This window comes from Pseudonaja textilis, unplaced genomic scaffold (genome assembly GCF_049901715.1).
Source record: "Pseudonaja textilis isolate UNSWEBS1 unplaced genomic scaffold, rPseTex1.2 PTEXSCF23, whole genome shotgun sequence".
Taxonomy (NCBI): Eukaryota; Metazoa; Chordata; class Lepidosauria; order Squamata; family Elapidae; genus Pseudonaja; species Pseudonaja textilis.
In genome coordinates this window covers 1-21408 of record NW_028262868.1, presented here as the reverse complement: position 1 = coordinate 21408, position 21408 = coordinate 1, and the positions used below count along the sequence as shown (strand labels likewise).

General features: G+C 58.8%; 3 protein-coding genes across 4 annotated transcripts; 2 read left to right on the top strand and 1 right to left on the bottom strand.

Annotated features, from left to right (window-relative positions):
* The first annotated feature begins 161 nt into the window (after positions 1–161).
* Positions 162–8978, top strand: ARRB2 (arrestin beta 2). The gene is made up of 15 exons (XM_087919055.1): positions 162–563; positions 997–1027; positions 2194–2254; positions 2668–2712; positions 3128–3324; positions 3444–3503; positions 3635–3701; positions 3806–3939; positions 4317–4401; positions 4656–4728; positions 7188–7325; positions 7438–7521; positions 7618–7697; positions 7795–7849; positions 8380–8978. The coding sequence occupies exons 8-15, from the start codon at positions 3868–3870 to the stop codon at positions 8471–8473; spliced, it is 681 nt and encodes a 226-aa protein (XP_087775181.1). The 5' UTR covers positions 162–563; positions 997–1027; positions 2194–2254; positions 2668–2712; positions 3128–3324; positions 3444–3503; positions 3635–3701; positions 3806–3867; the 3' UTR covers positions 8474–8978.
* Positions 8967–12251, bottom strand: LOC148123695 (uncharacterized). 2 transcript variants are annotated; one of them, XM_087919050.1, is made up of 6 exons: positions 11911–12251; positions 10763–10993; positions 10587–10649; positions 10270–10340; positions 10075–10147; positions 8967–9288 (listed from the first exon to the last, which is right to left on the bottom strand). In XM_087919050.1, the coding sequence occupies exons 1-6, from the start codon at positions 12234–12236 to the stop codon at positions 9264–9266; spliced, it is 789 nt and encodes a 262-aa protein (XP_087775176.1). In that variant the 5' UTR covers positions 12237–12251; the 3' UTR covers positions 8967–9263. The 2 variants fall into 2 exon arrangements, with proteins under 2 accessions (XP_087775176.1, XP_087775175.1); XM_087919049.1 differs by lacking the exon at positions 10270–10340.
* A 462-nt stretch (positions 12252–12713) lies between these two features.
* Positions 12714–15054, top strand: MED11 (mediator complex subunit 11). The gene is made up of 3 exons (XM_026725877.2): positions 12714–12895; positions 12990–13120; positions 13203–15054. Exons 1-3 carry the CDS (start codon positions 12790–12792, stop codon positions 13338–13340), a joined length of 375 nt encoding a protein of 124 aa, XP_026581662.1. The 5' UTR covers positions 12714–12789; the 3' UTR covers positions 13341–15054.
* The last annotated feature ends 6354 nt before the right edge of the window (positions 15055–21408 follow it).

Sequence of the window (21408 nt, the reverse complement as noted above, 5' to 3'; positions counted from 1 at the left end):
CCCCCCCCGAGCCCGAATGCGCCTGCGCGCCGGCTGGACAGGGCCGCCTTGCACAGCGCGGGGCATGCCGGGAAGAAGGGCCCGAACTCCGCCGCCTCCATCGCGTGTGTCCCCAGCCCCCTCCGGTGGGCCGACTGCGCCTGCGCGCCGGCCGGAGGCCGCCTTGCAGCGCGCGGGGCATGCCGGGAAGAGGGCCCCGAATTCCGCCCGGCCCGCCCAGCGAGGAGAGGCCTCCGCCCCGCCCGGAGCCCTCCCTCCTCCCCCGTCCCCACTTCGGGGACGCTCCCCTCCCCGCCGTGTTCCCGGGAGAGCTGAGAGAGGCGGCGAAGGAGGAGGCCGAGGACCGCGGGGGAAATGATGGGGGAGAGAGCGGCGTGGGCGGGGCCTGGCCCGCCATTGGCTGCTTGGCCGTCCACGTGACGCTGCCCGGCCCGGGCATGGCTTCCTTCTGGTCCGCGCCGCCCTCCCGCCCCGCCGCGCTTCCAGAGCGGCCCCGCCAGTAGCAGCCGCGGCACCTTGAGCCGAAGCCCCGGCGCCGGCATGGGGGAGAAAGCGGGCACCAGGTGGGCTGAGCAGCCTCGAAACGGGCCCGGCCCCAAGCAGTGCGACGCCTCGCCTCGCCTCGCCTCTGCCCGGTCCGGTCCGGATCATGCCCGCCGGATGCCCGGAGACCCGGAGGCTTGCAGACGAGGGCGGCGGCGGCGGGGTGGACGGGGACGGGACGGGATCCCCCCCTGCCCTCCCGCCGCCCCCGGGCCGGCTCTCCTGCTCCGCGGGCGTCGCACCTGCTGCCTGGCACCCCCCGTCCCCGTCCCCTCCCGGTGGGGCGGCTGTGCTTGGGGGGGTGGAGGATGGAGGGGGGGGCTCCGGGCATCGGGGCGACGTGCCTGTATATGGGGAGGGGGTTGTTTGTGTGTTGTGGGGTGGGGGGAAGGTTTCTACTTCTGCCTGCCTACATCCTCTTTTTTTTTTTCCTTCCTTTTTTTCCTGCCGCAGAGTTTTCAAAAAGTCCAGCCCCAACTGCAAAGTAAGTGGCTCCGGCTCCGGTTTGGAGGAAGGGAGGAAGGAAAGAAGGGAGCGGGAGGTCCCGCGCCAGCTGCTTTGCAACCCTCCCCCGCCCTCCCCAATTTCGCCTCGCGGGAGGGGTGGGCCAGGCGGAGTGAAGGAACCCCCTCCGCAATTTCAGCTTTGGAGGGGGCAGGCGGAGTGGAGGAAACCCCCTCTCCCCAATTTCAGCCTTGGAGGGGGAGAGCAGGCGGAGTGGAGGAAATCCCCCCTCTCCCCAATGTCGCCTTGGGACAGAGGGGCAGGTGGAGCGAACGAAACCCCCCTCCCTAATTTCACCTTGGGAGGGGCCCAGGCAGAGCGAAGGACCCCCCCCTTCCCCGATTTCACCTTTGTAGGGGGTGCCAGGTGGACCGAAAGGGTCTGGGGGGGGTCTACACTGCTCTCCCCCCCAACCCCGGTCCCTGGCTCCCCGACTCCTGAAGGAGCTCCTGAGGGCCCCTAGTTGAGCCTCCCCCTCCATCTCCCCCTCCTCCTCCCCCTCCTCCTCCGTGGTGGTGGTTTCCTGTCCTCTTCCTCCCCGCCTGGCCAGCTTCCTTCCTCCCTGCCTGCCTGAGAGCTGCTGGCTGGGGGCCCCCTGCAAGGGACAGGAAGAAAGCGGAGCAAGCAGGGTGGGGGTGGGGGCCCTCTACGGGGTGGGGGGGATCTTTTACCCCAGGGCTGTGCTGCAAGGGGTGGGGGCAGGCCCCTGAGGAGGGGGCCCTTGGGCAGAGCAGAGAAGGGTGGCAGCTGGGTGGCAGCTGCGGGGCTGCTGGAGGCTTGTTGACACGCAGAATCTTCCCCGCGAGGCTCCTGGGCCCAAGTGGGTGGGTGGCTCCTGCCGCTGCCGTCCCCGGAGAGGCGAAGCCGCAGGTGCGGGCAAACCTCAGCGGGATGGGGAGGGGAGTGGCCTGGTGGCTGGAGGGGAGGGGAACAGGATGGAGTCCCCGGCGCTGGGTCAGGTGTATCGGAAGCATCTGGGCAGGCGCAGGTGTTGGACACAGGTGGAGCTTAGGAGCCAGAGGAGAGGTAGCTGCAAATCCCCGCGTGCAGCCCCGATGGGCCGAGCAGCGCCGCCCCCCTGGGCCGTGGGAGGGGAGGGGTCCCTCAGGAGACGGTCACCATCCTCTCCCCTTTTGTCTCCTCCAGCTCACTGTTTACCTGGGGAAGAGGGACTTTGTGGATCACCTGGACAGAGTTGACCCCGTTGGTAAGCGAGAGCGAGGCACGGAAGGAAGGGCCCGGGGGGTTTCCTTTGCCAAAAAAAACAGGAGGGCAGCTGGGGACAGAGAGAGGGGCCGCCATCTCGGTTGTGTTCCCCCGAGGAGGGTGCTGCGTTCAGGTGTTGTTGTTGATGCATCGGCCTGGGAGGTCCCGGAAGGGCGTGTGTGGAGGGGTGGAGACGCAGAATTTGGTCTAAGGGTTCGGCCCAGAAATGGTTACGCTGAAACTGTCAGTGGGGGGTGGGGAGGGGGCTGCCATTTCTGGGGAGGGAGAAAGGCTGGGCCCGGCGGGTCACCCGGGGGTGAGGCCCATGAGGAGAGGTGGTGGAGCGAAGAGTCTGTTCTGTGCTCCTTGTCTCTTGACACCCCCACCTTCCTTTTCCTCCTTTCTCCGTGTCAGACGGCGTCGTTCTGGTTGACCCAGAATATCTCAAGGACCGGAAAGGTGAGTCCGGCGCCCACTCGGATCCTCCCCCGGTGCGGGAGGGGTGGCTGCGCTTTGCCTGGAAGAGGCAAGGAAGGGGAGGCTGCCAGCCTGGCCTCCACAGCTTTCCTTCCGTCCGTCCGTCCAAGACAAGCCTTTGGCCCTTGTGGGAAGCAGCTCGGCCCACGGCCGGCCTCAGGGAACGGACGCTGGACAAGGAGGCAGAATTAAAATGGGGAGGGGGGAGAAGAAAGGGGACCTGGCGCCGCCGTCCGGGACACGGAACTGTCCCCGGCTGCCCTTTGAGTCTCCGAGCTCAACGGGCCCCTGTAGTCTTCCTCACTCTGGACTTCAGACGGGCCACGAGCCCGCTGGCCTCCGGGGAGCAGGGCCTTTGCTCTCCCGCCCTCTTAACGCAGCCTCCTTTCCGGGCCAGTTTTCGTGACGCTGACCTGTGCCTTCCGCTATGGCCGCGAGGATCTGGACGTCCTGGGCCTCTCCTTCCGCAAGGACCTCTTCCTGGCCTCCTGGCAGGCCTTCCCCCCTCTGGAGGGCACCCCGGAGCCCCTCACCCGCCTGCAGGAGCGGCTCCTGCGCAAACTCGGGGCCAACGCCCACCCCTTTAGTTTCATGGTAAGCTGGCCGACCCCCCTCCCCGCAGGCCCTTCCGCCCCACCTCCTGAGGGGGGGGGAGCTGCTCTTTTGTCCCAGGCGGAGCGAAGACCCTCCAACTCCCCGCCTCTCCTCCACAGATCCCCCAGAACCTGCCGTGTTCGGTGACGCTGCAGCCGGGCCCCGAGGACACGGGAAAGGTGGGTTTCGGGGCGGGGGGAGGGTGGCAACGGAGGGAGGGCGGGGGGTTCAGGTGGGAGGAAGGAAGCCCCCTTTCCCCCTCCAAAGTGATCAGACTGGCCCATCCCTGAGACCGGCGCTTTCCTGGCAGGCTTGCGGCGTGGATTTTGAGATTCGGCCTTTTGCGCCAAAAATCTAGAGGAGAAGATTCACAAAAGGTGGGTGAGCAGCCAGCCCCCCTGTTTCCCCCTCCGAGCCGGCAGGGCGGTTTTAAACCAACGCTGCCACCCCCTGCCTGGCATCGGCCTCCTCCCTCCCCCAGGAACTCGGTCCGCCTGGTGATCCGGAAGGTCCAGTACGCCCGAGAAGCCCGGCCCGCAGCCCATGGCGGAGAACAGCCGCCATTTCCTGATGTCCGACCGCTCCTTGCACCTGGAGGCTTCGCTCGACAAGGAGGTGAGATGGGCCTTGGCAGAACCCGGGAGGCGGGGAAGTCGGAAAAGGAAGCGCCGCAAGAAACCGACGCGGGCTTTCGGCCGCTCGTGGCCAATTTCCCAAGGGGTGCGATCGAGTTTCCGCGCTTGGCATCGGCGGCCTCTGCGCTGCTCGGAACGAGCCTCTCCGAAAACGAATGCCATGGACGAGAAATCAATCCAGGGGGCGGGGAATAAAGGTTTGGACGGGGAACCGGACAGCCCGCCGTGAGGAATTGCCCGCCGTGAGCTGCCGCGGTCCCTTGTCCTCCCCACCCCAGCAAACTCCGCCCGAGGGCTGCTTGTCCGGGCCGGGGAGGGGTGTCCGACACCGCCATCTTGTTTTCCTTCCCAACTCAGCTCTATTATCATGGCGAGCCGATCAGCGTCAACGTTCACGTGACCAACAACTCCAGTAAAAGCGTCAAGAAAGTGAAAGTGGCCGGTAAGGGGAACGGCGGCCCTGCTGGGTGGAGCCCTGACTTTGGGGGCGGGAGGGGGAGGAAGGGTTGCTCAGCGGGGGAGGGGTGGGGGGGTCGCCTCAAGGAAGCCGAGGATCCTGCAGGCCACGTGCTGCCCTCCCCCCCACAGCGCCTTGTTGGGGAGCGTGGGGGGTGATTCCTCGGCCCTTCCCTGGGTTAAGCGGCGGGGGGGGGCAGGGGAGGGTCTCCCCGACTGACCTGCCTTCCTTTCTGGCAGTGCGGCAGTACGCGGACATCTGCCTCTTCAGCACCGCCCAGTACAAGTGCCCAGTGGCCCAGATAGAGCAAGAGTGAGTACCCCACCCTCCACAGCGCGCAGATGTTTATTTATTTATTTCAGTTTTGGCAAGTGATTCTAAGATAACGGGTATAAGTAAAAATATGGTTTTCAGAAAAATACATAGAAACATAGAAAAATAAAAGAAACAATAGGACAGGGAGGGTATAAGTAAAAACATAGTTATGAATACATGAAATACATTGAAGAAATATATATAAGATACATAGAGGATACGTATAAGAAAAATAAAAGAAACAATAGGACAGGGACGGTATAAGTAAAAACATAGTTATGAATACATGAAATATATTGAAGAAATATATATAAGAAAAATAAAGAAACAATAGGACAGGGACGGTATAAGTATAAACGTAGTTATGAATACATGGATACATATAAGAAAAAGAAAAGAAAAAATAGGACAGGGACGATAGGCCCGATTAGTGCGCTTATGCACGCGCCCTACGGACCTCCTAGGAAAGGGGTGAGGTCCATAGTAGACAGTCTGAGGTTATTTATTTTTATTAAATGTTTTGTTACATATTTATTTGTCAATCGCTTACAAGATAATACAAGTATATACATAGTTACGAATACATGCATACGTATAAGAAAAATAAAAAATAAACAGCAGGACAGGGACGGTATAAACATATTTATGAATACATGGATACATGTCAGAAAAAATGTCAAAGAAACAATAGGACGGGGACGATAGGCCCGATTGGTGCGCTTATGCAGGCCCCCTACAGACCTCTTAGGAAAGGGGTGAGGTCCATAGTAGACAGTCTCAGGTTAAAGTTTTTGGGGTTTGGGGAAGAAACCCCGGAGTCAGGTAGAGGATTTCAGACATTGACCGCTCTATCATCTATCTATCCATCTATGCATCTATCTATACATCTATCTATCTATGCATCTCTATCTATCTATCTATCTATCCATCCATCCATACATCCATACATCTATCTATGCATCTCTATCATCTATCTATCTATGCATCTATCTATCTATCTATACATCTATACATCTATCTATGCATCTATCTATCTATCTATCTATCTATCTATCCATCCATCCATCCATCCATCCATCCATCCATCCATCCATCCATCCATCCATCCATCTATCTATGCATCTATCTATACATCTATCTATCTATGCATCTATCTATGCATCTATCTATACATCTATCTATGCATCTATCTATCTATCATCTATCTATCTATGCATCTATCTATGCATCTATCTATACATCTATCTATGCATCTCTATCTATCTATGTATCTATCTATCTATCTATCCATCCATCCATCTATCTATACATCTATCTATGCATCTCTATGCATCTATCTATCTATGCATCTATCTATCTATACATCTATCTATCTATACATCCATCTATGCATCTATCTATCCATCCATCCATCCATCTATGCATCTATCCATCCATCCATCCATCTATCTATGCATCTATCTATCTATACATCTATCTATCTATACATCTATCTATGCATCTATCATCAATCATCGATCAATCATCTCTTGATCATCTATCAATTGATCATCTATTGATTATCTATCATCTATCCATCCATCCATTTTTTCTTGTCAAGCGATTGTAAGATAACAAGTATAAGTAAAAACATATTTATGAATACATGGATACATGTCAGAAAAATGTCAAAGAAACAATAGGACGGGGACGATGGGCCCGATTGGTGCGCTTATGCACGCCCCCTACAGACCTCTTAGGAAAGGGGTGAGGCCAATCGTAGACAGTCTGAGGTTAAAGTTTTTGGGGTTTGGGGAAGAAACCCCAGAGTCAGGTAGAGGATTCCAGACATTGACCGCTCTGTTATTGCTGAAGTCGTATTTCCTGCCATCAAATTTGGTGTGGTTTGAGTTTGAGTTTGACTTTGTATCTATTGCATGCTTTTGCATTGTTATGGTTGAAGCTGAAGTTTTCATTGACAGGAAGGACATTGCAATGTATGATTTTACATACTATACTTAGATCAGACCGAAGGCGGCGTAGTTGTAAGTTTTCTAGGTCTAGAATTTCAAGTCTGGTGGTGGCATAAGGTCTTCTACACCGAGTAGAGGAGTGGAGAACTCTTCTCGCAAAATATTTCTGGACTTTCTCCACGGTGTTAATATCCGATACGTAATGTGGGTTCCAGGGTGCTGCGGGAGTAAGGCAGGACCCTCCTCTCGGTCTCATGGCCTTGAGGGCTTCATTTTACTTACTATCCTTAGGTGGAGTAGTTGTAGTTTTTCTAGGCCTAGAATTTCGAGTCTGGGGTCATAAGATATTATTATTCATAATATTCCCTTTCGTCTTCTCCTTCCTCTTCGACCTCGGGGGTGGGTGGGAAGAGACCTATATTTTCCCACCTCTGTCCAGGAAGCTCTAGGGATGCCTCTGTGTGTGTGTTTGTGTGTGACCCGCCTCACCTGTCCCCCTGCCAGAGACCAGGTGGCCCCGAGCTCCACCTTCTGCAAGGTTTACACCCTCACCCCGCTGCTGACCAACAACCGGGAAAAGCGAGGCCTGGCGCTGGACGGGAAGCTGAAACACGAGGACACCAACCTGGCTTCCTCCACCATGTGAGCCGTCTTGGGCCCCGGAGAGGGGAGGGGAGGAGGCGGCAGCCCGGAGCCCCATGAGGCTCGGAGTCCTCAAGACCTCGGGACCCACGTCTCTCTCTCTCTCCGGCAGCGTGACGGAGGGCATCAACAAGGAAGTCCTGGGCATCCTGGTCTCCTACCGGGTCAAAGTGAAGCTGGTGGTTTCGCGGGCGGGGTAAGACCTCGGGGTGGGGTGGGGGAGGACGGTCGCCCGGTCTTGACCCCCGGGGACGACCCAAGACCGCCAACTTCTTCTCCTCTCCCCGGCCAGCGACGTGGCGGTAGAGCTGCCCTTCGTCTTGATGCACCCAAAACCGCCCGAGCAGCCCTCCCCGACGCAGGCCCCAGCAGGTGAGGCCCTCCCCCTTCCCCTCCCCTGCCCCCTCCCCTCCCTTCTCTCCAACCGCTTCATCCCTCCCTCCCCCCGCTTTCTCTCGCCCTTCCCCAGATATGCCGGAATCGGACGCGCCGGTCGATGCCAACCTGATCGAGTTTGAGTCCAAGTAAGTTGGGTGTGGCGGCGGTAGGGGGGGGAGGGTCTCTTGAGGGGGGGGCACACTGGGGGATCAGAGCCCCTCCCTGCCTGAGCTGTACCACCAATTCAGCCGTCGGGGGTGTGTGTGAAGCAACGCCCCCGCTCCCCTGCCAGCTTTCGCGCTCTTCTTCCTCCGACGCCCCCCCCTCCTCCTTCCGCGATCGGAGCAGCTGCCTCGGCCCTCCAGGCTCCAGGGTGGCTTTTTTTCGGGAGGGGGGTCCCAACCCAACTTTTGGGTGTGGTTTTGCCCTCCCTGCTTCCTTCCCTCCCGCCTGCCGAAGATTGGGGGGCCTCCGAAGACGCCCCTCCCTCCGGCAGACAGGGCCCGTCCTCCTGGTACTCGGAGGCCGGGCTGTCTAGTTTTTTTTTGGGGGGGGAGACCCTTCCCACCCCCAGTCAGCAACTGCAGTGGAAGGGGGGGGGTCAGCACCCCCTTCAAACACTGACTCTCCCCCTCCCGTTCCTTTCTTCCCTCCCCCCTTCCACCTCCGCCACCAGCTACGGGCACGACGACGACATCGTCTTCGAGGACTTCGCCCGCCTGCGCCTCAAAGGCACGAAGGACGACGAGGAGGCCGACTACTTCTGCTGAGGGGGGGGCCTGGGTGGGGCGCCCCCAACGACCCCCCCCAAAAGCATCCCAGCCAGGGACCTTCCCCACCCCTCCCCGATCGCTGCGGTGGGGTTTTCCCGTGACTACAATTGGGGGGGCTTCCCCTGCTTTCGCCGCCTCCTTTTCCAAGCGGGATTTGGATGTATATAACGAGGACCCCCTTTCTCCTACCCCCCCAGCCCCCCAATTCCCCCTCCGCCCGTCTCGCGCACTGGAGTCATTTTTTGGGCATTAACTGGTCAGATGGTCCCCTCCTCAAGTACCCCAACCTGCACCCCTCTTTTATAGCCATTTTAAAACGCTCCCTCTCCCCACCCCAAAAAAAGCGGGGTTTGGCGCCGCTGCTCCGGCCCCAGGTGAAGGACGGGGGTGGGGTGGGGGGCACCCTTGGCCAAACCCCCCACCCCCCTTTCCGCCCCGTCCCAGACGGAGCAGCCGTCGGCCCCGAGCGAAGAGCAACTGAATAAAACCGTGAACTTCCAAAGTGGTTTTTATTCGTTTCCGGGGCATAAAACGGGGAGGGGGATGCGCAACGCGGCTTTTCGGCGCAGCACCGTCAATTCCCCCCGTTTTGGCGGCGGAGGCCGGCGTTTGGGGCGCGGGGGAGAACAAACCCCAACTTGGTTGTAGCACCGTGCGGAAAACTCCCACCGTCACCATCACCGCGCCGGATCTTCCTTCCAGCACTTCGATCCCCAACCAGCGGAGGACGAATCCGGAGGACTCGCATTCGCAGCCGTTTTGGGGTGCGGCGCCCGATAGCCGCGCTTCAAGGGGAAGAAGCAGCTGCGGTGCTGCAATGGAGAGAGAGAGACAAGCCGTGGGGGTCCCTGAGACTCACACACACAACACGCACACATACACACTTCCCAATCAGCCACCTACCTGTCGGAGAGAGACAAGTTGTGGGGGTCCCTGAAACTCACGCACACACACACACACACACACACACCATCAGCCACCTACCTGTTGGAGAGAGACAAGCCGTGGGGTCCCTGAGACTCACACACAACACGCACATACACACTACCCAATCAGCCACCTACCTGTCGGAGAGAGACAAGTTGTGGGGGTCCCTGAAACACACACACACACACACACACACACATCAGCCACCTACCTGTTGGAGAGACAAGCCCTGGGGGTCCCTGAGACTCACACACGCACACACACACCCATCAGCCACCTACCTGTCGGAGACAAGCCCTGGGGGTCCCTGAGACTCACACACACAACACACACACACACCCCATCAGCCACCTACCTGTCGGAGAGAGAAAGCCCTGGGAGTCCCTGAGACACACACACACACACAAACACACCCCCATCAGCCACCTACCTGTCGGAGAGAGACAAGCCCTGATGGTCCCTGAGACTCACACACACAACACACACAAGCACACATCCCATCAGCCACCTACCTGTCGGAGGGGTCCGTGGGGTCCCTGAGACTCACACACGCAAAAACACACACAACCCAATAGCTGCCTACCTGTCCGAGAGAGACAAGCCCTGCTGGTCCCTGAGACTCACACACACACACACACAACATACACATACACACCCCATCAGCCACCTACCTGTCTCCCCAGGTAAGGGGTCCGGATTGGGGTCCGGCTCCTCCTCCGCTGACTCGCTTCCCCTTCCGGCCACCTAGCAGAGGAAAACCCTGAGTCCTTTCTTCAGGTACCCCCTCACCTTCTCCTCGCCCCCCAGACAGGTGAGCTCCAAAGGAAGCAGCGCAGGTGACCCCCCATCCCGGCTCCTCTGCCTACCTTGGCCTCGTCTTCCTGGGAGGAGGGGCTCAGGCCGCCGCCCCTGCCTTCCGTCCGACGCCCCATCAGGCCTGTGGGCAGAAAGGGGAAGGGGGGGGGAGGGCAGAGGGTCAACAGGTGCAGCTCCCCACACCTGCCCCTCCCAACACACACACACACACACACACACAAGAGGCTGTGCAAAGGCTTCTGGCGGGGTTTCTCCCCCCAGCAGCATCTTAGGGGGCAGAGGGGGCAGGTTTGTGGGGCAAGGCCTGGTTTGGGGGTGGGGAGGGGAGGTGAGACTGCCCGGGAGGGGCAGGGGAGGGCAAACTCACTGTCCGGATTGGCCCCTCGCCCTGGCCAGCTTCTCCTGCAGACGGGACACCTTCCTCCGGTACCTGAGGGGGAGAGAAGAGAGAGGGGGAGAGAAGAGAGAGGGGGGGGGAGGAAACCCAGATTGCAGAGTCCCGAGGGAGGGAGTCTGCCCGCTCTGCCCTCCCCCTCTACTCACTTCTCCTCCTGCTCCATGGCCCGGTTGACCCGCGTGGCCTCCAGCGCCTTCTCCCGCAGCCAGCGGGCCTCCAGGGCCAGCCTCCCCGCCTGGGCCTCCCGCAGCAGCGCCCTCGTCTGGCTCAGCTCCGCCCGCAGCGCCTCGTTCTCCCGGCCGAGCGTCCAGGCGCGGGACTCGGCCTCCTGGCGCTGCCGCTCGAGCGCCGCCACGTCCCGGGCCAAGCAGCCCAACCTGGGGAGGGGAAAGAGGCAAAGAGGGCTCAGCGGGATTCGGGGGAGCGTCCTGCAAAAAGGGGTGGGGGATTCCCCTCCCCACGAGACTCTGCAATCTGGGTTTCCTCCCCTCCCCTCTCTCTTCTCTCCCCCTCTCTCTTCTCTGCCCCCTCTCTTCTCTCCCCCTCTCTCTTCTCTCCCCCTCCCCAGGGACTCTGCAATCTGGGTTTCCTCCCCTCCCCTCTCTCTTCTCTCCCCCTCTCTCTTCTCTCCCCCTCCCCAGGGGACTCTGCAATCTGGGTTTCCTCCCACTCCCCCTCTCTCTTCTCTCCCCCTCTCTCTTCTCTCCCCCTCCCCAGGGGACTCTGCAATCTGGGTTCCTCCTCCCCTCTCCCCATCTCTCTTCTCTCCCCCTCCCCAGGGACTCTGAAATCTGGGTTTCTCCTCCCCCTCTCCCCCCCTCTCTCTTCTCTCCCCCTCCCCAGGGGACTCTGCAATCTGGGTTTCCTCCCCTCCCCTCTCTCTTCTCTCCCCTCTCTCTTCTCTCCCCTCCCCAGGGGACTCTGCAATCTGGGTTTCCTCCCCTCCCCTCTCTCTTCTCCCCCTCTCTCTTCTCTCCCCCTCCCCAGGCGACTCTGAAATCTGGGTTTCCTCCCCCTCCCCTCTCTCTTCTCTCCCCCCTCTCTCTCTCTCCCCCTCCCCAGGGACTCTGCAATCTGGGTTTCCTCCCCTCCCCTCTCTCTTCTCTCCCCATCTCTCTTCTCTCCCCCTCCCCAGGGGACTCTGCAGTCTGGGTTTCCTCCCCCTCCCCCTCTCTCTTCTCTCCCCTCCCCAGGGGACTCTGCAATCTGGGTTTCCTCCCCTCCCCCTCTCTCTTCTCTCCCCCTCCCCAGGGACTCTGCAATCTGGGCTTGCTCCCCCTCCCCCCACCTCTACCTGGCGCGCTGCTGCCGGCTCTCCGCCTCGGCGCTCCGCAAAAGCTCCTCTAGGAGGGCGACCTGCTGCTGCTGCTGCTCTTGCCCGAGGAAGACGGGAGGGCGTCTCTGGGGGGAGGGGAAGCGGGAGAGACCCCCTCCTCGTCTGCGGAGCGAAGCGGGAAAAGAAAGTCGGCTCCCGTGGCGGGGAGTTCCGCAGACCCGTCCGGCCAAACTCCCCCCCCGTCCCCGCTCACGTCGCTCCAGCAGGCGGCGCAGTCCGCGCAGGCGCCCTTCCCGCGCCTGCAGCTCCGCCCTCACGTGCTCCCGCCAGTCCCCGCGCCGCATGGCTTTTCCCGCCCCTCCCGCCGCCCGCACAGCCCGCCGGGATTTGTAGTCCCTTGCCTTTTTTTTTTTTCTTAAGCGGCCGCCCCCGAGGGCGCAGGCGCAGACAACATGGCGGCGGCAGTCCCGTGCTTTTCTTAAGCCGCCGCGCCCGATGGCGCAGGCGCAGAGATGATGGCGGCGAGCCTCCCGTGTTCTTAAGCCGCCGGTGCCGAGAGCGCAGGCGCAGCAAAGATGGCGGCGGCAGTCCCGTGCTTTAATTAAGCCGCCGGGCCGAGGGCGCAGCCGCAGAGATGATGGCGGCGGGGGCAGTCCGTGCTTTACTTCAGCCGCTGGGCCCGAGGGCGCAGCCGCAGAGATGATGACGGCGGAGGGGGCAGTCCCGTGCTTTTCTGCCGGTCCCAAGGGCGCAGGCGCAGACAACATGGCGGCCGGGGCAGTCCCGTGGTTTTCTTAAGCCACCGCCCCCAAGGGCGCAGGCGCAGACAACATGGCGGCGCCGTTAGTCCCGTGCTTTTCTTAAGCCGCGGGTCCCGAGCGCGCAGGCGCAGACAACATGGCGGCTACCGGGTCCGCGGCCTACAGCGTGGGCCTCGCTAACGAGCGGCTGCGGCTGCTGGAGGAGCTGGAGCGGGAGATCGGGGCGGCGCTGCAGAGCGCAGGTGGGGCCCGGCTAGGCGGGGAGGCCGGGAGGGGACCGGGACCCACGGGGACGCCCCTTCCCGCTGACCTGCTCCCCGCTCCCCCTCCCCGCAGGCACGGTGATCCTGGAGCTGTCCAAGGAGAAGCCGAGCGAGCGGCTGCTGGACCGGCAGGCGGCGCAGTTCGGGGCCTCGGTGCAGAAGGTGGAGGCGGAGCTCTCGGCCCAGATCCGCTACCTGACGCAGGTGAGCAGGGGCGGGGAGGGAGGGGGGGGGCGATGATGGGGACCGGCTGACCTCCCCCCCTCTCTCCCCCCCCCCCGCGCAGGTGGCCACCCGGCAGCCCCACGAGGGCTCGAGCTACGCGGCGCGCAAGGACTGCCAGATGGCCCTGAAGCGGGTCGACTTCGCCCGCCTCAAGCTGGCCGAGCTGGCCCGGGGCTGCGAGCAGATGCTGGAGCAGTAGAGAGCCCCGAGGAGGAGAGGAGGGCGAGAGGAGCAGGAGGAGAGGAGGGCGAGAGGAGCAGGAGGAGGAGGAGAAGAGGAGGAGGAGGAGGAGGAGGAGGAGGAGAAAAAGAGGAGAGGAGGAGGAGGAGGAGGAGGAGAAGAGGCAGAGGAGAAGAAGAAGAGGAGGATGAGAGAAGAGGAGGAGGAGGAGGAAGAGAAAAAGAGGAGAGGAGGAGGAAGAGAAGGAGAAGAGGCAGAGGAGGAGGAGGAGAAGAGAGGAGAAGGAGAAGAGGAGGAGGAGGAAGAGGAGGAGAAAAGAAGAGGAGAAGGAGGAGAGGAGGAGAAAGAGAAGAGGAGAGAAGGAGAAGGAGAAGAGGAGAAAAAGAGAGGAGGAGAAGGACAAGAGGCGGAGGAGGAAGAGGAGAAAAAGAGAGGAGAAGGAAGGAGAAGAGGCGGAGGAGGAGGAGGAGGAAAAGAGGAGGAGAGGGAGAAGGAGAAGAGGAGAAAAATAGAGGAGGAGGAGGAGGAGAAGAGGAGGAGGAGGAGAAGAAGAAAAGAGAAGGAGAAGAGGAGGAGAAGAAGAGAAGAAGGAGGAGGAGGAGGAGGACAAGAAGAGGAGGAGGAAGAGGAGAAGGAGAAGAGGAGGAGGAGAAAAGAAGAGGAGGAGGAGGAGAAGAAGACGAAGAGCGGCAGGGGGAGGAAGAGGAGAAGGAGAAGAGGAGGAGGAGGGAGAAAAAGAAGAGGAAGAGAAGGAGAAGAAGAGGAGGAGCAGCAGGAGGAGGAAGAGGAGAAGGAGAAGAAGAGGAGAAAAAAAAGGAGAAGGAGAAGAAGAGGAGGAGGAGGAGGAAAGCAGGCACCGTTGGCTCCCTCGCACCTGCCTCCATCCCCGGGCCTCCTTCCCTGGATGCCAGGTTGTGAGGAAGCCCCACAAATCCAGCGGGTTGCTTCGGAAAGAAAGTCCACTGGATGAGCTGAGATGGGGGCGAGGGTGTTTTACACACACACGCACGCACACCGATTGTGAGCTGCCTCTGGTGGAGGCCTCTGTACCTGGAGCCAACCCAGCCCTGAACCCTCAAGGCAGGACGGAAGGACTGTGCTGTCCAGGCCTAGTTATAGAGTTCATGGGATTTGGGATAGTTAGTTAGGAATTGGGAGCTGTCCCCTTAAGGGAATGCACCCTGGGAGATGTAGTTAAGGGTATCCTGGGACATGTAGTTCCTGTCATGCAGTCACATCTGTCATCCGGATTGGTCACTGAATGGACCCTCGGTGGGAGGTTTCTTCGCTCTTGCCTGAACACCCAGCCTCACGGTAGCATCTCTACTACGGGATGAAATAGGGGATAGAAAGATAATACTATCCTTTTACACAATGGTTTCAACTGGGTAAAGAATTGGACATTCGATGCATCTTGACATAACTGAGTTACCTCTACTTTCTGCCTCTACTACTACGGGATGAAATAGGGGATAGAAAGATATTACTATCATTTTACACAACAGTTTCAACTTGAAAGAATGGGACATTCGATGCATCTCGACATAACTGTGAGTTACATCTACCCTCTGCCTCTATTACTATGGGATGAAATAGGGGATAGGAAGATAATACTATTCTTTTACACAAGGGTTTCAACTGGGCAGAGAATGGGACATTCGTTGCATCTCAACATAACCGTGAGTGACCTTGAGGATGCCTACTATAATCCAATAAAAGAATCTTTGTTCTTCTATCTGTCTGTATACGCAGCAAGCGAACCGGGCGACCTTGGAAAGCCACCCCCCCCTTCTCTCTTGCCCCTTCAGGGGGCGGGGGGCATAGGGAAACCGGCCGGCCCAGGGGAAGAATGCCTGGGCATGTGTGCAAAAATGTCCCTTGCCGGCTCCCGTAGCCCTTGGCGGCTAGGTCCCGGCCTCTCTCTCTCTCTGCCTGGGGACTTCTGGGAGTTGAAGTCCACCCTGTTCCGGTTGCCAAGGAGGAGAAACGCTGGTTGGAGGGGAAGGAGGGGAGGGGAGGGGGAGTATCAAGGGCCGGGCTGATGGGTGTCGTCCCGCGGCGGGACACCTGCCCAGCCGGAGCCTCCTGGTGCTCCGGTCTGTTCCTGGGGAAGGCCCCTTCCAACTCTTTCAATCTGTGTGCGGGGGACGGACGGACTAGGACTAGGTCCCTTCCAACTCGCAATCTCTGTGACCTCCCTCAAGGTCCCTTCCAACTCTTTCCAATCTGTGTGTGAGGGGACGGACTAGATGACCTCCAAGGCCCCTTCCAACCTGATGACCTGTCAATCTGTGGGGGTGTGGGGGATGTGCCTCAGCCTTCCAGATAGATGACCTCAAGGCCCCTTCCAACTCTGTCAATCTGTGTGGGGGGATGGACTAGATGACCTCTCAGGTCCCTTCCAACTCTGTCAATATGTGTGTGTGGGGGACGGACTAGATGACCTCCAAGGCCCCTTCCAACTCTGTCAATCTCTGTGTGGGGACGGACTAGATGACCTCCAAGGTCCCTTCCAACTCTGTCAATCTGTGTGTGTGTGTGGGGGGGACAGACTAGATGCCCTCCAAGGCCCCTTCCAACTCTGTCAATCTGTGTGCAGGGGATGGACGGACTAGATGACCTCCAAGGCCCCTTCCAATTCTGTCAATCTGTGTAAGGGGACGACTAGATGACCTCCAAGGCCCCTTCCAACTCTTTCAATCTGTGTGCAGGGGATGGACGGACTAGATGACCTCCAAGGCACCTTCCAACTCTGTCAACCTCTCTGTGTGTTGGACTAGACAACCTCCAAGGTCCCGTCCCCCACAGATTGACAGAGTTGGAAGGGGCCTGGAGGGCATCTAGTCCATCCCCCCACAGATTGACAGAGTTGGAAGGGGCCTTGGAGGCATCTAGTCCATCCCCACAGATTGACAGAATTGGAAGGGGCCTAGGAGGTCATCTAGTCCGTCCCCCCCCACAGATTGACAGAATTGGAAGGGGCCTAGGAGGTCATCTAGTCCGTCCCCCCACACAGATTGACAGAATTGGAAGGGGCCTTGGAGGTCATCTAGTCCGTCCCCCCCACAGATTGACAGAATTGGAAGGGGCCTTGAGGTCATCTAGTCCGTCCCCCCACAGATTGACAGAATTGGAAGGGGCCTTGGAGGGCATCTAGTCCGTCCCCCACAGATTGACAGAGTTGGAAGGGGCCTTGAGGGCATCTACTCCATCCCCCCCACAGATTGACAGAGTTGGAAGGGGCCTTGAGGGCATCTAGTCCGTCCCCCACAGATTGACAGAGTTGGAAGGGGCCTTGGAGGGCATCTAGTCCATCCCCCACAGATTGACAGGGTTGGAAGGGGCCTTGGAGGTCATCTAGTCCGTCCCCCCACACAGATTGACAGAGTTGGAAGGGGCCTTGGAGGGCATCTAGTCCGTCCCCCAAAGATTGACAGAGTTGGAAGGGGCCTTGGAGGGCATCTAGTCCACCCCCCACAGATTGACAGAGTTGGAAGGGGCCTTGGAGGGCATCTAGTCCATCCCCCCACAGATTGACAGGGTTGGAAGGGGCCTTGGAGGTCATCTAGTCCGTCCCCCCACACAGATTGACAGAGTTGGAAGGGGCCTTGGAGGGCATCTAGTCCGTCCCCCCACACAGATTGACAGAGTTGGAAGGGGCCTTGGAGGGCATCTAGTCCGTCCCCCAAAGATTGACAGAGTTGGAAGGGGCCTTGGAGGGCATCTAGTCCGTCCCCCACAGATTGACAGAGTTGGAAGGGGCCTTGGAGGGCATCTAGTCCGTCCCCCCACACAGATTGACAGAGTTGGAAGGGGCCTTGGAGGGCATCTAGTCCATCCCCCACAGATTGACAGAGTTGGAAGGGGCCTTGGAGGGCATCTAGTCCATCCCCCCACAGATTGACAGAATGGAAGGGGCCTTGGAGGGCATCTAGTCCGTCCCCCCACACAGATTGACAGAGTTGGAAGGGGCCTTGGAGGGCATCTAGTCCGTCCCCCTCACACAGATTGACAGAGTTGGAAGGGGCCTTGGAGGGCATCTAGTCCATCCCCACAGATTGACAGAGTTGGAAGGGGCCTTGGAGGGCATCTAGTCCATCCCCCCACAGATTGACAGAATTGGAAGGGGCCTTGGAGGGCATCTAGTCCGTCCCCCCACACAGATTGACAGAGTTGGAAGGGGCCTTGGAGGTCATCTAGTCCCCCCACAGATTGACAGAGTTGGAAGGGGCCTTGGAGGTCATCTAGTCCGTCCCCCCACAGATTGACAGGGTTGGAAGGGGCCTTGGAGGGCATCTAGTCCATCCCCCCACAGATTGACAGGGTTGGAAGGGGCCTTGGAGGTCACCTAGTCCGTCCCCCCACACAGATTGACAGAGTTGGAAGGGGCCTTGGAGGTCATCTAGTCCGTCCCCCCAGAGATTGACAGAGTTGGAAGGGGCCTTGGAGGGCATCTAGTCCATCCCCCACAGATTGACAGGGTTGGAAGGGGCCTTGGAGGTCATCTAGTCTGTCCCCCCACCACACAGATTGACAGAGTTGGAAGGGACCCTTGAGGGCATCTAGTCCGTCCCCCCACAGATTGACAGAATTGGAAGGGGCCTTGGAGGGCATCTAGTCCGTCCCCCCCACACACAGATTGACAGAGTTGGAAGGGGCCTTGGAGGTCATCTAGTCTGTCCCCCACAGATTGACAGATTTGGAAGGGGCCTTGGAGGTCATCTAGTCCATCCCCCCACAGATTGACAGAATTGGAAGGGGCCTTGGAGGTCGTCTAGTCTGTCCCCGCACAGATTGACAGAATTGGAAGGGGTCTTAGAGGGCATCTAGTCCGTCCCCCTCAGATTGACAGAATTGGAAGGGGTCTTGGAGGGCATCTAGTCCGTCCCCCTCAGATTGACAGAATTGGAAGGAGCCTTGGAGGGCATCTAGTCCGTCCCCCTCAGATTGACAGAGTTGGAAGGGGCCTTGGAGGTCATCTAGTCCGTCCCCCTCAGGTTGACACAATTGGAAGGGGTCTTGGAGGGCATGTAGTCCATCCCCCCACAGATTGACAGAGTTGGAAGGGGCCTTGGAGTTCATCTAGTCCCCCCCCAGATTGACAGAATTGGAAGGGGTCTTAGAGGGCATCTAGTCCATCCCCCCACAGATTGACAGAATTGGAAGGGGCCTTGGAGGGCATCTAGTCCATCCCCCACAGTTTGACAGAATTGGAAGGGGCCTTGGAGGTCATCTAGTCTGTCCCCCCACAGATTGACAGAGTTGGAAGGGGCCTTGGAGGGCATCTAGTCCACCCCCACAGATTGACAGAATTGGAAGGGGTCTTAGAGGGCATCTAGTCCGTCCCCCTCAGATTGACAGAATTGGAAGGGGCCTTGGAGGGCATCTAGTCCGTCCCCCTCAGGTTGACACAATTGGAAGGGGCCTTGGAGGGCATCTAGTCCATCCCCCCACAGATTGACAGAGTTGGAAGGGGCCTTGGAGTTCATCTAGTTCCCCCCCAGATTGACAGAATTGGAAGGGGCCTTGGAGGGCATCTAGTCCATCCCCTCAGATTGACAGAATTGGAAGGGGTCTTAGAGGGCATCTAGTCCATCCCCCCACAGATTGACAGAATTGGAAGGGGCCTTGGAGGGCATCTAGTCCACCCCCCACAGATTGACAGAATTGGAAGGGGCCTTGGAGGTCATCTAGTCTGTCCCCCCACAGATTGACAGAATTGGAAGGGGTTTTAGAGGGCATCTAGTCCGTCCCTCCCTCAGATTGACAGAATTGGAAGGGGCCTTGGAGGGCATCTAGTCCGTCCCCCCCTCAGATTGACAGAATTGGAAGGGGTCTTAGAGGGCATCTAGTCCGTCCCCCTCAGATTGACAGAATTGGAAGGGGTCTTAGAGGGCATCTAGTCCGTCCCCCCTCAGATTGACAGAGTTGGAAGGGGCCTTGGAGGTCATCTAGTCTGTCCCCCCACCACACAGATTGACAGAGTTGGAAGGGACCCTTGAGGGCATCTAGTCCGTCCCCCCACAGATTGACAGAATTGGAAGGGGCCTTGGAGGGCATCTAGTCCGTCCCCCCCCACACACACAGATTGACAGAGTTGGAAGGGGCCTTGGAGGTCATCTAGTCTGTCCCCCCACAGATTGACAGATTTGGAAGGGGCCTTGGAGGTCATCTAGTCCATCCCCCCACAGATTGACAGAATTGGAAGGGGCCTTGGAGGTCGTCTAGTCTGTCCCCCGCACAGATTGACAGAATTGGAAGGGGTCTTAGAGGGCATCTAGTCCGTCCCCCTCAGATTGACAGAATTGGAAGGGGTCTTGGAGGGCATCTAGTCCGTCCCCCTCAGATTGACAGAATTGGAAGGGGCCTTGGAGGGCATCTAGTCCGTCCCCCTCAGATTGACAGAGTTGGAAGGGGCCTTGGAGGGCATGTAGTCCATCCCCCACAGATTGACAGAATTGGAAGGGGCCTTGGAGGCATCTAGTCCGTCCCCCTCAGATTGACAGAATTGGAAGGGGTCTTAGAGGGCATCTAGTCCGTCCCCCTCAGATTGACAGAGTTGGAAGGGGCCAGGGAGGTCATCTAGTCTGTCCCCCCTCAGGTTGACACAATTGGAAGGGGTCTTGGAGGGCATGTAGTCCATCCCCCCACAGATTGACAGAATTGGAAGGGGCCTTGGAGGGCATCTCAGTCCGTCCCCCCCACACACAGATTGACAGAGTTGGAAGGGGTCTTGGAGGTCATCTAGTCTGTCCCCCACAGATTGACAGATTTGGAAGGCGCCTTGGAGGTCATCTAGTCCATCCCCCACAGATTGACAGAATTGGAAGGGGCCTTGGAGGTCGCCTAGTCTGTCCCCGCACAGATTGACAGAATTGGAAGGGGTCTTAGAGGGCATCTAGTCCGTCCCCCTCAGATTGACAGAATTGGAAGGGGTCTTAGAGGGCATCTAGTCCGTCCCCCTCAGATTGACAGAGTTGGAAGGGGCCTTGGAGGTCATCTAGTCTGTCCCCCCTCAGGTTGACACAATTGGAAGGGGTCTTGGAGGGCATGTAGTCCATCCCCCACAGATTGACAGAATTGGAAGGGGCCTTGGAGGGCATCTAGTCCGTCCCCCCACACACAGATTGACAGAGTTGGAAGGGGTCTTGGAGGTCATCTAGTCTGTCCCCCACACACAGATAGACAGAATTGGAAGGTGCCTTGGAGGGCATCTAGTCCGTCCCCCTCAGATTGACAGAGTTGGAAGGGGCCTTGGAGGGCATCTAGTCCGTCCCCCTCAGATTGACAGAATTGGAAGGGGCCTTGGAGGGCATCTAGTCTGTCCCCTCCCACAGATTGACAGAGTTGGAAGGGGTCTTGGAGGTCATCTAGTCTGTCCCCCACACACAGATAGACAGAGTTGGAAGGGGCCTTGGAGGTCATCTAGTCCCCCCACAGATTGACAGAGTTGGAAGGAGCCTCGGAGGTCATCTAGTCCTTCCCCACACACAGATTGACAGACTTGGAAGGGACCTTGGAGGTCATCTAGTCCGTCCCCACACACACAGATTGACAGAGTTGGAAGGGGCCTCAGAGGTCATCTAGTCCGTCCCCCCACACAGATTGACAGAGTTGGAAGGGGCCTTGGAGGGCATCTAGTCTGTCCCCCCACAGATTGACAGAGTTGTTAGGGGCCTTGGAGGTCATCTAGTCCGTCCCCCACACAGATTGACAGAGTTGGAAGGGACCTTGGAGGTCATCTAGTCCTTCCCCCACACACAGATTGACAGAGTTGGAAGGGACCTTCGAGGTCATCTAGTCCGTCCCCCACACAGATTGACAGAGTTGGAAGGGGCCTTGGAGGTCATCTAGTCCTTCCCCCCACACACAGATTGACAGAGTTGGAAGGGACCTTGGAGGTCATCTAGTCCTTCCCCCACACACAGATTGACAGAGTTGGAAGGGACCTTGGAGGTCATCTAGTCCTTCCCCCCACACACAGATTGACAGAGTTGGAAGGGGCCTTGGAGGTCATCTAGTCCTTCCCCCACACACAGATTGACAGAGTTGGAAGGGACCTTGGAGGTCATCTAGTCCTTCCCCCC

Bases quoted from the DNA above. Each gene is read 5' to 3' on its own strand.
- ARRB2 (XM_087919055.1), top strand. From the start codon at position 3,868: ATGGCGGAGAACAGCCGCCATTTCCTGATGTCCGACCGCTCCTTGCAC. The intron at 7,326-7,437 runs GTGAGCCGTCTT...TCTCTCCGGCAG, and splicing joins AACCTGGCTTCCTCCACCAT to CGTGACGGAGGGCATCAACA. The intron at 7,698-7,794 runs GTGAGGCCCTCC...GCCCTTCCCCAG, and splicing joins CCCGACGCAGGCCCCAGCAG to ATATGCCGGAATCGGACGCG.
- LOC148123695 (XM_087919049.1), bottom strand. From the start codon at position 12,236: ATGCGGCGCGGGGACTGGCGGGAGCACGTGAGGGCGGAGCTGCAGGCG. The intron at 10,650-10,762 runs GTGAGTAGAGGG...TCTCCCCCTCAG, and splicing joins GCCATGGAGCAGGAGGAGAA to GTACCGGAGGAAGGTGTCCC. The intron at 9,289-10,074 runs GTAGGTGGCTGA...TCTCCATTGCAG, and splicing joins CCCCTTACCTGGGGAGACAG to CACCGCAGCTGCTTCTTCCC.
- MED11 (XM_026725877.2), top strand. From the start codon at position 12,790: ATGGCGGCTACCGGGTCCGCGGCCTACAGCGTGGGCCTCGCTAACGAG. The intron at 12,896-12,989 runs GTGGGGCCCGGC...CCCTCCCCGCAG, and splicing joins GGCGGCGCTGCAGAGCGCAG to GCACGGTGATCCTGGAGCTG. The intron at 13,121-13,202 runs GTGAGCAGGGGC...CCCCCCGCGCAG, and splicing joins AGATCCGCTACCTGACGCAG to GTGGCCACCCGGCAGCCCCA.